Source organism: Ranitomeya imitator, chromosome 5 (assembly GCF_032444005.1).
Source record: "Ranitomeya imitator isolate aRanImi1 chromosome 5, aRanImi1.pri, whole genome shotgun sequence".
Taxonomy (NCBI): Eukaryota; Metazoa; Chordata; class Amphibia; order Anura; family Dendrobatidae; genus Ranitomeya; species Ranitomeya imitator.
Genome location: NC_091286.1, coordinates 530,200,129 through 530,213,995, shown reverse-complemented (window position 1 = coordinate 530,213,995; position 13,867 = coordinate 530,200,129). Strand labels below are relative to the sequence as shown.

General features: G+C 47.2%; 1 protein-coding gene across 1 annotated transcript in view; it reads right to left on the bottom strand.

The window, feature by feature from the left end:
• DIPK2A (divergent protein kinase domain 2A) overlaps positions 1 to 11,233 on the bottom strand; it is a 59,308-nt gene extending 48,075 nt beyond the window's left edge. Inside the window, exon 1 of the mRNA XM_069727587.1 lies at positions 10,395 to 11,233. Within this exon, the coding sequence (XP_069583688.1) occupies positions 10,395 to 11,048 (654 nt within the window). The 5' untranslated portion in view covers positions 11,049 to 11,233. The remainder of the gene's footprint in view (positions 1 to 10,394) is intronic.
• Between the last annotated feature and the right edge of the window lie 2,634 nt (positions 11,234 to 13,867).

Below are 13,867 nucleotides of genomic sequence, written 5' to 3'. Positions count from 1 at the left end.
TAAAGGAAAAGAAGCTCTGTTTGAAATAGCAGTAGGGATGAAAGGGTTGCAGAACAGTCAGGAGGAACAAGAAGAATTTGGTCGTCCTGCCACATCTTCACCCTCATCAACTGATGAAGAATTTAATTACGAAAAATATTTGGATCACAAGGACTGTGCAAAGCGTTCCCACATTGAAGAGTCATCCCCATCAAAGAACACAGCCAGTACATTTCAGCAGCATTTCTCATGTGCACTAAAAGAAATTGAGAAATTTGACTGTTCATCAAAAATAACAGTGCAACAAGCGATTCCTCTGTATCCGGACATTGTCAGAGATGTTGCCCGAGTGGTTACTGCTTTGCCACCAACCCAAGTTAGTGTAGAGAGGTTGTTCTCTGCTCTCAAAATAATTAGATCAGATTGGAGGGCATCCATGAAGGAGGATCTGACAGAGGCAATACTTTTTCTGAGGACAAATTTATAGATTTCTTCTTATTAACTTCATAACAGTGTTTATTGCATATTTACTTACAAGAGTTTAGAAAAGTTTATTAGAAAAGTTTATAAAAGTTATTTGCTATAATCTAATTGTATTCTAATAAATATAGTTTTTGCTCTAAGTGGTCTGATTACTTATATGATGGTGAAAAACTGAATAAGCACGATGTTAATATTTGACAACAGTAAATTTATTGTTACGAATTGGCCATTTATGAAGGAGTCGGAACCTGATAAAATCCAGGAGTCGGAGTCGCAACTGTGGCTTACAGACTCCACAGCCCTGTGCAAGTCTAAGGCTATGTGCACACGATGCAGATTTACTGCGGATCCACAGCGGATTTTTCCGCGCAGAAACGCTGCAGATCCGCACTGTGATTTACAGTACAATGTAAATCAATGGGTTAAAAAAAAAAAAAAAGTTGTGCACATGGCGCGGAAAAATCAGTGCAGAATTGCTGCGGATTTAAAAGAAGTGCATGTCACTTCTTTTGTGCGAATCTGCAGCGTTTCTGCATCCCTCCATGATAGAGTGGCAAAAACTGCAGAAAATCTGCACAAAATCCGCATCAATTCCGCGGTAAGTCAGCCCAAAATCCGCAGCTGCGGATTCTGCCAGGAGACGCGGATTTTGTGCAGAAAATTCTGCACCACATTTCCTACGTGTGAACATAGCCTAAATGTATTCAATTAGAATTCTGTAGTCGAAATTTTACCTTTGCTTTTAAGAATTTCATTTCCCAACATGGTCTTGAAATAATTGTTTAAGAAAATTACATTTTTGGGGAGTTCAAAATAACAAATCCTGTTTGAATTCAATGTAGTATGGTACCAATAGAAAACATTAATTCTGAAAGGAAACTAAAAGGTTTTCTGACAAATCTGTTGGTTGTGTGAATATTTTATTGCACATACACGCACATGTGCACTTGGACCACGTGTCCTATTAAAAAAAAAAAAAGAACAAACAAACACTGATCGAACACATTGTAATATGAAGCCAACCTGTGTGCGGTCCTTTTTTTTTTTTTTTTAACAATGCTATTGGTAGAAGCTTCGAAGTCTATTTTAAGGTTGTCCCAATATATTTAAATGGAAAGTGACAGTGGAATTACCCTTTGGCGTTTGCCTTTAAAAATATGTTCACAGTCAGGAGTTGCCTACAACAAATATATTATTTTATTTTTTTAATCTGCAACATGTCAATTCTTCTTCTGGCAATTATACATTGTATTGGCAAATTTCCCCCATAGATATGGATGAGATGAGGAAAATCAACAGGTAAAAAAAAAAACAAAAACACTTGTGTGCATCAGAGGAAACACACTGAAAATGCATTTAATCCACACACGTCTATATCAATGAACTTTTATTAAGGGGCCTCCGTCACCCCCTCCAGCCGTTATAAACTAAAGAAGCCACCTTGTGCAGCAGTAATGCTGAATTCTAACAAGGTGGCTCTTTTAGTTTTTGGTGCATTTATTCCCAAAATAAAGCATTTTATAACTTCTCCAAAAGACAGGGAGGCAGGTCTTAACCCCCCTGCTGGAAACGCCACACTGCCATCACTCAAATCTTCAGGGGCGCCGCCCCCTCCGCGCTGTTATCCCGTGAAATCCGGCGCCTGCGCTGTTTAGTACTGGCTGGTGCAGGCGCAGTGAGCTCTGGCCGTCTGACGTCACATCCAGTCTTGCAGACTGCGCCAGCCAGTACTAAACAGCGCAGGTGCCGGATTTAATGGAAAAACAGCGCGGAGGGACACCCCTGAAGATTTGAGTGACAGCAGTGTGGCGTTTCCAGCAGGGGGGGTTAAGACCTGCCGCCCTGTCTAAAGACAGGTATTTTGGAGAAGTTATAAAACGCTTTATTTTGGGAATAAATGCACCAAAAACTAAAAAAGAGCCACCTTGTCAGAATGCAGCATTACTGCTGCACAAGGTGGCTCTTATAGTTTATAACGGCTGGAGGGGGTGACAGTGGCCCTTTAAGTTACAGGAAGTTTTCTATAGAAAGCAGTTACGGTATGTAAAATCTAAAATGAGGAAAAAAAAAACTCTTGTAAAAAGTTTGCAAAATAAGGTGCAGATATGCTGCAGAAAATCTATAACATCAAAAATGAAGCAAATTAGCCTAAAAGGTATCATTTTTATTACAGTTACCCTATGTTCCCTAGAAGATGCTGTGCTTGGATGGGTCATTTTGTGCTGGTAATCATTAGTTAAAGCTGAGACTTCGTGCACACAGCTTTTTAGGAGAAATTCTGATTCAAAACTTGCCTGAAACACTTGATATGCTTCTCTATTGTAAAACCACTTTACTTGACATATGTTCATTCCTTTGAGCATTTTTCCTCTGCGTCGCTTTTAGAAAAACAACCGACGGGAGAAAAAAAAAAAAAAGTGCAAGTCACTTCTGTCAAGCAGATTCAGTCAGAAGGCGGCAAAATAATTTGGGGGGGAATATATATATATATATATATATATATATATATATATATATATATATATATATATATATATATATATACATATACACATATATACACATATATACACATATATTCTGGAACTGGGAATGGCGTGCTTGATTCTACCAATTAGTGGGGTCTCAGCAGTTTCCCCATAGTCAGGCTTACAAACTGCTCTAGGAGTATTAAGTACAGCAGACGGCTGTCTGGAGAGAAGAACAATACTTATTTTTGTACTGAACACCTCGCACCTCACAGACTAATGCTGCATTTATCAGTCTTGGAACAGTTTATTAGGCAGATCCTTTGGGGAGGACTGCTAGATTCCCACCAGAAGGCTGTCTGGACAGAAGCACATAATACACACAGAACTTGTAATTTACCAAAATACTTCGCAGAATGTCATGGATCAACACAAAACTAACAGCAGCTGATGTGAAACTATGGATCTCGTCCTATGGTGCATCCATCAAGCTAAAAGCTCCAAGCAGCCTTCCACACAAATGGTGAGGGATCAGCAGGAGACAGCACTGCGGGGAATATGTGGCGGCTCTTCCTGAGGCAGAGGACGGAGCTCCACACCTCCTGCGCTGGGGATTGTTGTCTAGGACAGTGCCTGCAGGGAATTCAGAAAAGCTGCAGATTTAGGGAATCTGAACCATCAATCAACTCAAAGCCAGTTTTACTGCAGGAGAAAAAGGAAAAGCTAGGAAGCCGTCTTCTCACATTAGCATCTTTATGTATCTCTTAGCTTTCCATCCTCACATCATCTGACAGGTCCTCGATGTGCAAGAAGTGATACATACGGCAATATACACACATTATGTAGTTCACAGTCACATTTCTATAGGTCATTGTCGAAATACAGTCTACACTTGTTTCATTAACGAAAATATGACATTGCAGAACTAAACACTTTATATAATACCTCGGATCTAAAACGTGTCCAATTCCAATCTTCACCCCCAGCATATACGCAAGAAACTCACATCTGCAATAACCAATCACTTGCGCGTAGATAGCAATTTTGTCACTGACATGAATTAAAAAGATTACGACATTATTCGCTAAGCATTACTATTAGGGTATGTGCACACGTTCAGGTTTTTTTGCTTTTTTTCACGATAAAAGCGCAATAAAACCGCATTAGAAACTGCAGACATATGCATCCTATCATCTAGAATGCATTCTGCAATTTTTGTGCACAAGATGCATTTTTTTCACGGAAAAAAACCCATCGCGGTAAAAAAAAAAAAAGCAGCATGTTCATTAATTTTGCGGTTTTCACACTTTTCCCGCTATTCTATGCATTTGGAAAAAACGCATCAAAAACGCGTGCGGATTTCTGGCAGAAATGTCAGGTTTTTGTCAGGAACATTTCTGCCAGAAATCCTTACGTGTGCACATAGCCTTAATGCGGAGTGTGCGCGGCCGGAAACAGTACCCCCGATGCACATCAGTGGGCATACAGCGGGCATCCCAAAGAGGAGCTGGAAGTGACCACCGAGGCTCACTGATCACTGGCAATCCTACACACTGCACAGCTAAAATAGGATTCTGCAAACTAGTGAAATATAAGAGCGACCCAGCACTGCCATCTACTGCACCGCTGTTTCCCAGTAAGGTTTACTTATTCGCTGAGCATCACAAGGTAGAACATGGCACACTGAGCCAGTTACGGGGCATTTACTGCAAAAACGATTCATGAATAAGAGTGCAGGGGAGCAGATCTTGTAACATTTACTAGATTGTGTGGCAGAGGAGAACAAATTTACATTTTGTTTCACTGGGGAGGAACAGGAGAACAATGCTGAAAGAAAGTAGCCCCAAGGCTAGGGTCACAAAAAGATTTTGATGTTGCAGATTTTCTGCAGCCATTGAGTAATCTTGGTCACTTTAAAAAAAAAAAAACCCCACACCAAAATCTGCCGTAATTAATTGTGGGACGGTAGCCCAACAGCTCCTGATGGTAGCCAGAAATACAGTCTGGTAGTGGCATGTGCAGCCCTGATCACCGGCACTCACAGGAGGCAAGGCGCCACTCAGCAGCAGTAAATATGGCTCCCACTGTAATTGTTACTCGGGTATTGATCCCTGTCTGCGCTGTTCTGCTGTAGTTACAGTGGTGCAGAGTAATGGACACAGCCAGGTGAAACAAGATCCCTCGGTCACAGGCAGTGGGACATGACAGTAATCCTGTGATCACATCATCCGTGCCCGGACACTGGAGACCATGAAAAGCCCTGGGGTCAGACACACAGGAAGACTCGGATCATCAGCCCACAACACAGCCATTCACTGACACTAAGGAAAACCCACACACCCAAGAACACATGGTGCCGACTACTGCCGGAGGTACACAAAAAGTGACGAACACCAGTGGGGTCACACTGACTACTCCCGATGGCAAGGGTCTTATAGAAAGGCATGTAGTAGAGAACACGTTATCAGCGCACACAGAAATCCTCTGCCAACCACTCAGTGCATTTCCACATGTTCAGGCTGGGAAAAGAAAAAAAAAAATCAGATATAGGCCAATTTCACACTGGGCATTTTTGCTGCACTTTTTTTTTTTATCTGCAGTAAAACCTGGGTGCTTGGCAGGAAAGAAGCTGCAGCAAACACTGGTTGTTGTTTTTCTTCCCCATTCAGTGGGTGAAAAACACTTTAAAAAAACGCGCTGAAAGAGATGAGATGCTCTATGTCCAAACAAAAGAAAAAAAAACAGGCTATGGACAAAATACTGAGCACAAAATTCAAGCTGTGTGCATGAGATTTCTAAAATAGCTGGTACTTGTCAAATGCAGTTGAAAATTACCATAAAAAAAAAAATGCAGAAGAAATACTCAGTGTGAACTTAGAAGAAAAAACTCAAATATCTATGTACAAACTTTATTATAGACAAATTCATAAAAATACAGGGGATGTGACAGAGGTCAGCCTAAACATAGATGGGAATGCCTCCAGGTGCCTGGAGCCCTGTAAGACCCACCGACCCCAACGCGCGTTTCGGCGCTCAAGCCTTCTTCCGGGGGAGTCTCCTCCAGAAGAAGGTTTGAGCGCCCAAACGCGCATTGAGGACGGTGGGTCTTACAGGGCTCCTGGCACCTCCAGGTAAATACTATGATCCCATGATCAAGATTTGGATACTTTTTTACTGATCTCCAGATGTGGTATACAGCCTTTTTGGAGTTTTTTTGCTCTGGGGTATGCACTTATACTTTGGTTTCTGTATTATTATCAATATTAGGCACACTCTAAACTATGGAGCAATCTTATTAATCCCTAAATTCACATACACCCGTTGTTGCCTGGTTCCTTTGTGCATTCCCATCTATGTTTAGGCTAACCTCTGTCACATCCCCTGCCTTTTTATGAATTTGTCTATAATAAAGTTTGTACATTTTTTACTTATTGATTCCTGGTGGTGCGTGCTCTCTAGTTGAGTTTTGTTATTTTGGCACTGAATCTATTCCTGTTCTTTCCACATTTAATTGTTTTTTTGTGGATATCGGCCTTGTATGTATAGGCTTTAGCCTTAAAGAATCAGTGGCAGAATTTTAACAATATACCAGAAGATCTGCAAGTAGATTCTCCCCCATTATCCTTGAAGGGTCAGGAGTCAACTTGGAAGACACTGGTAGGTAACCTGGATTTAGATCCATCAAAAGGGTGAAATCTCCATGGAGCTTATATCCCCTCCCCCCAGGATGTATGGGGGGGGGGGGGGGTGACAGATTTGGAGTTTAGAATGCATGCCCCAGGACAGGACAGGGACTGTAGTGAGGAATGACAAGGTCTGCACATCCCTGTGCTACTCTACATACCATACATAACGTAATGGGAAAACTGCACCTAAATCAAATACTCAACGTGTTGACTTTTCATAAATGTTTATGGTAATTTCCCGAGCACAGACATTATTGCTGGTTGGTCTCAGAGGTGGCTGTAGCTCACAGCCTATAAAGGTCACCGGAGAAATCAGAGAACTAAGCCACCTGAACATGCAAGTCTAGCGGACCATCTGTGTATGGGGCTCCTGACTACTGCCCCACAGAACCGCCCAGGAGGTGTCGGAATGTAGAATTCTCATACAGAATACATAACAGAGGGGTCTGGTAGGAGCGCATATTATAAATATATACACACACACACACACGGTAATGATCAGAAAATAAATGGGAGATATTACAATCCTACAACAAGAATTACGGTGACTTTTACAGAGCAAAGGAGAAGCAAGCATATGGGGGAGGGGTAGAGGTATAACCGAACAATCGGTCTAGCATCGTTTGATAGGGTACCTCACATCTCGCGGCGGGTGCCATAACCACACATTTCACCAAAATTGGTTATGCAGTGTCTTCAGGAAAGCTTGCATACTCACCGGCCATAGACTGGCAGGAGCCAATGTCTGTGCATGACAAACAGCTGGCAAGAAGATATTAGTAACTGTGTAAATGGGGATTAAGCACAAAAACACTGGCGCTTTATACTGAGGAGGAAGCAGCCCCCACACATAACATGAAGTCCAGTTCTGGTCAGACTGGTGCTGTAGCAGATAAGACCGATCCGCTATCTGGTGCTGTCATTTTCCAGAATAGAGCAATAGGACAATATTCTGGCTGCCACATAGATGGAAGAGGCGGCCAGTGTGATCAGTACATGCCAACAATCAGCGCCACGCACTAGTCCACATAGGACAAGTGACATAGCCACTGAGTGACAGCGCCGCACACAGGTGAGCACAAAGCGGCAGCAGCACACTGCCCACAGACCCAGTGCCGCACTACCAATGCCGGCCCGCATGGACAACCGTGACACAGGACTCAGAGCTGGGACTTCTGGTTCCACAGCCAGAATGCTGCAGGTCATGGGATGGCACGTCACAACACCAGCCACATTGTGAGCAGCCTGACAACACGTTACATTGCATGCTGGGACATGTAGTACCCCCGTAACTGACTACACGATGAGCATACCGGTCATGTACTGTCTCAGGGGCTATCAGATTTACAGCAGCTGAGGAGACAGGTCACTCCTGAGACTTGTAGTTCTACAGTATCTGTGTAGACTGGGTGCAGTGTCAGAAGCTGCATTCTGGGAGGTGTAGTTCCTCTGCACCAGCTGGACTATTCGCTCCATGATAAAAGCACACAGCGGCTGCACGTTTCACTAGTAGACAGGAGACTATGGAATGTAGCATGAATGGGAGGCGTGCGGGGACCTGCACTTATGTCAGCCACACATGCTGGAACTTGTAGTTCTGAGGCCAGCTGGGGTTAGAGGTTTTACCATAAAATAGGCAGAATACAGTATGACGGGCACAAGCGAGGACCTGTGGGCACACACTGGGGCTAGAAGCGTCCTCCGACTAGGGGGGCACATATGCTGGGACTTGTATATAGTGCATAGTATGGGGATAAAGGTTTGGTTTTTTCAGTCAAGTTGACAGGACACATGCTGGGACCTGTAGTTCGGCCACAGGAACATATCCTGGAGATAAAAGTTATACCACAGGTAGCCATGGTGAGCATGTGGTGCCCCCAGAAACAACGTACGCTGGGGCTTATAGTACACACACACACCGCACGCTGAGGCTTGTAGTACACACGCACAACGCACGCTGGGGCTTGCACACACACACAACGCACGCTGGGGCTTGTAGTACACACACAACGCACGCTGGGGCTTGTAGTACACACACACGCACAACGCACGCTGGGGCTTGTAGTACACACACAACATACGCTGGGGCTTGTAGTACACACACAACACACGCTGGGGCTTGTAGTACACACACACACAACGCACGCTGGGGCTTGTAGTACACACACACACAACGCACGCTGGGGCTTGTAGTACACACACACACAACGCACGCTGGGGCTTGTAGTACACACACACACAACGCACGCTGGGGCTTGTAGTACACACACACAACGCACGCTGGGGCTTGTAGTACACACACACAACGCACGCTGGGGCTTGTAGTACACACACACAACGCACGCTGGGGCTTGTAGTACACACACACACAACACACGCTGGGGCTTGTAGTACACACACACACACAACACACGCTGGGGCTTGTAGTACACACACACACACAACACACGCTGGGGCTTGTAGTACACACACAACACACGCTGGGGCTTGTAGTACACACACAACACACGCTGGGGCTTGTAGTACACACACACAACACACGCTGGGGCTTGTAGTACACACACAACATACGCTGGGGCTTGTAGTACACACACAACACACGCTGGGGCTTGTAGTACACACACAACACACGCTGGGGCTTGTAGTACACACACAACACACGCTGGGGCTTGTAGTACACACACACACAACGCACGCTGGGGCTTGTAGTACACACACACACAACGCACGCTGGGGCTTGTAGTACACACACACAACGCACGCTGGGGCTTGTAGTACACACACACAACGCACGCTGGGGCTTGTAGTACACACACACAACGCACGCTGGGGCTTGTAGTACACACACACAACGCACGCTGGGGCTTGTAGTACACACACACACAACACACGCTGGGGCTTGTAGTACACACACAACACACGCTGGGGCTTGTAGTACACACACACACACAACACACGCTGGGGCTTGTAGTACACACACACACAACACACGCTGGGGCTTGTAGTACACACACACAACACACGCTGGGGCTTGTAGTACACACACACACACAACACACGCTGGGGCTTGGAGTACACACAACACATGCTGGGGCTTGTAGTACACACACACACAACACACGCTGGGGCTTGTAGTACACACACACACAACACACACACAACACACGCTGGGGCTTGGAGTACACACAACACATGCTGGGGCTTGTAGTACACACACACACAACACACGCTGGGGCTTGTAGTACACACACACACACACAACACACGCTGGGGCTTGGAGTACACACAACACATGCTGGGGCTTGTAGTACACACACACAACACACGCTGGGGCTTGTAGTACACACACACACACACACACACACACAACACACGCTGGGGCTTGGAGTACACACAACACATGCTGGGGCTTGTAGTACACACACACAAACAAACCGGGGGGGGGGGGCAGTACCGGCAGAGCCCCCGGGGGGGGGGGGGGACAGTACCGGCAGAGCCCCTAGGGGGGGGGCAGTACCGGCAGAGCCCCCGGGGGGGGGGGGGGGACAGTACCGGCAGAGCCCCCGGGGGGGGGGGACAGTACCGGCAGAGCCCCCGGGGGGGGGGCAGTACCGGCAGAGCCCCCGGGGGGGGGGGACAGTACCGGCAGAGCCCCCGGGGGGGGGGGGGACAGTACCGGCAGAGCCCCCGGGGGGGGGGGACAGTACCGGCAGAGCCCCGGGGGGGGGGGCAGTACCGGCAGAGCCCCGGGAGGAGGGGCAGTGCCGGCGGCTCTTACCTGCAGCACCAGCGGCTCCGGGTTGAAGGCCAGGGTGAGCAGCAGCTGCATGCGCTCCGTGTCCTTGAGGTTCTTGAGCAGGAAGCTGCCGGAGTCCTTGGTCTCGGCGTAGCGGCGGACCAGCCTGTCCAGCAGCCGCTGCGAGGGGCAGTGCACCAGGTCGGACCAGCCCTCCACCACGTCCGGGGTGAGCAGCCGCACGTCGCCGTTGAGCCGGGCGAAGTCGGTCTTGTACATGGCCTGCAGCAGGTCGCAGCGGGGCCGCCCGGTCGCCCGCTTGCAGATCTTCTGGTCCAGCTCGGCCAGCTCTTGGTTGGAGCCCAGGCGCTTGAGCACGACGCGGCGGCTGCCCTCCCGGGGCTCCCCGTACTGCGCGAAGTGCACGTTCTTGACGTTGAAGAAGTCGAGCAGGCGCACCCTGCCCCAGCCCTCGAAGCTCAGCTGCCCGTTCATGAACTTGCGGCACCAGCTGGTCCCGAAGCACGCCGGGCACTTGTTCAGGCTCAGGAAGCGGCGCTCGGTCAGCTCGTTGCGCTGGAAGGAGGCGAGGAGCGAGTGCGTGTTGAGCAGCATGACCACCAGCAGGCTGGCCGCGAACAGCAGCTTCACGTAGCGGTACAGGCGGCCGAACTTCAGCGAAACAAGGCGCAACATGGTCCCGCTCACTTCAGCCTCCCTCCCGGGGAAGGAGGGGAGCGGCGGCTTCGCCCTCCCGCGGCCGCTGAATGAGCACCGGTGGGGCCAGCTCGTAGCCGAGGCCGCTAGCGTGGATGCTCGGGTCGGTGGAGTCCCCCGCGAAGCCTCGGTCCCCACTAACAGGCAGCTCTCAACTTACTGACAGAGGCGGCTCGGAAGCTCCGGAGCCAACAGAAGCGACGGGGGAGTGGCCTAACTCGTAACTGAGGGAGGGGGAGACTTTTTGTTTGGTCATGTGACATGAGGGCGGTGAATGTGTGGAACGACGTGACGTGACGCTCTCGCCGCCATCTTGGGGTGGGCAAAGTTTACAATTTGAGCGTAACTTCCTCCTGCCGGAATAGTAAACAATAGGAGGCGCGCGCGGGAGGCGGGGACAGCACGGGACGGGAGGCGGGGACAGCAGGGGACGGGAGGCGGGGCAGCACGGGCGTGCTCTTGCAGCCAATCACATTGCAGCGGCGGTGTCCCTACTTGTCAGGCAGCATGCTGGTACCTGTGGTCAGGGCCGTCTTTATTTTAGGCTATGTGCACACGTCAGGATTTCTTGGAGAAATTTTCCTGACAAAAACCAGACATTTCTGCCAGAAATCCGCATGCGTTTTTACCGCGATTTTGACGCCTTTTTTGTGCGTTTTTTCCCAAATGCATAGAATTGCGGGAAAAACGCAGAAAATCCGCAAAAATAATGAACATGCTCTTTTTTTCACCATGATGCGTTTTTTTCGCGGAAAAAAACGCATCCATGTGCACAAAACATGCAGAATGCATTCTAAATGATAGGATGCATAATGTATGCGTTTTTAATGAGTTTTTATAGCGTTTTTAGCGCAAAAAAAAGTGAAAAAACCTGTACGTGTGCACATAGCCTTAGTGCTGCCTCCCCCATTGGTGAGTATGACACTCTCGGCAGTGACTTTGCCATAAATCGCTGATGTGAAAGTCGCCTTTTGCAGCAGATCCGGCAGTTTTTCCTGCATCTGCCGCGTAACGGATCACTTACGGCAACACTGCGTTCGGCCTCATTCGTTCCCTATGGGACTTGCGGACATGTGCGGCACTTGCGGTTTTGCTGCGATCTGGTAAATGCGGTACTTACAGCAATGGAAGAAACGCTGCTAGCAGTGTGTCTCACCGCAAGGGCAAAACCACAAGTGCCGCACATGTCCACAAATAGCCCTCACTACCTGTCCCTGCACCTTCCTAGCTCATCCCTAACCATCCCTCCCTGTCCTAAAACTACTCTATACAGCTTTACAAAAACAATTTATTAACTGCCATATTCCTGTGATAATGAGGCTACGGCGTAGACAGGGACGGGCAGTCTCCAGATCTCCATTCTCTCTCTGTCCCGTCCTCACTGCCTGTGCACAGACCTCCCTCCACCGGACCCGGTAATCACCGCTCGCAGTAGCATACCGGCAGAGGTGTATCTAGGGTTTCTGGCACCAGGGGCAAGAATTAATTTTGGCGCCCCCTCCCCGCCAAGGACATATGCGATATGCACACTCAGTCATGTACCCACGAGCTCCTCTCCCTAATGCACTCAATGTTCAGTGAAAAACAGAGAAGCAGAAGAGAAGCTCGTTGTCACCGGACCAGAAGTATGAAAGTCGCATATGAGTGAAGTGTCCATGTGACGACTACTGGAACCTGCAGAGCTCAATCCTGACATCGCAGCTTCTGAATTCTCACAACGCATGCACTGCACACTACTAGGATTCTCCCTTGCCGGTGGACAGTCATGTCAGCACAAGTATGCGATTTGTATACTTCTGGCCACATTCCGACTAGACGTGCCCGGCCTCGCTCATTTTCATAGAGTGAGGCCACACATGTCTAGTCAGCACGTGACCGCATGAATGTAAATCGCCAGCACGAGAGAATCCTGACAGCGTGCAGTTCACACTGTGAGAATTCAGAAGTCTGCAGTCACAAAGAATGACTGCAGACTCATTACAAACCTGGACATCCCCTTTAATGCTCCTAACATAAAACATGAGAGTTAGTATCACTAATAACATTTACATCCAGGTACCTTATAGATGATGTCGTCTCTGGAGCCGTTCTTCTTTTCTTCATCTTGTCCAGACCCCATGATGAGTTTTCTCATCCACAGGTCATCTCTGCAGACTTCCATCTTCTCCGCTCTTTTGCAGAAAATCTCCACATGATGCCCTTAACCCCTTTACCCCCAAGGGTGGTTTGCACGTTAATGAGCGGGCCAATTTTTACAATTCTGACCACTGTCCCTTTGAGGTTATAACTCTGGAACGCTTGAATGGATCACAGTGATTCTGACATTGTTTTCTCGTGACATATTGTACTTCATGACAATGGTAAAAATTATTTGATAGTACCTGCGTTTATTTGTGGAAAAAACGGAAATTTGGCGAAAATTATGAAAATTTTGCAATTTTCCAACTTTGAATTTTTATGCAATTAATTCACAGAGATATGTCACACAAAATACTTAATAAGTAACATTTCCCACATGTCTACTTTACATCAGCACAATTTTGGAACCAAAATTTTTTTTTGTTAGGGAGTTATAAGGGTGAAAAGTTGACCAGCAATTTCTCATTTCTACAACACCATTTTTTTTAGGAACCACATCTCATTTGAAGTCATTTTGAGGGGTCTATATGATAGAAAATACCCAAGTGTGACACCATTCTAAAAACTACACCCCTCAAGGTGCTCAAAACCATATTCAAGAAGTTTTTTAACCCTTCTGGTCCTTCACAGGAATTTTTTGAATGTTTAAATAAAAATGA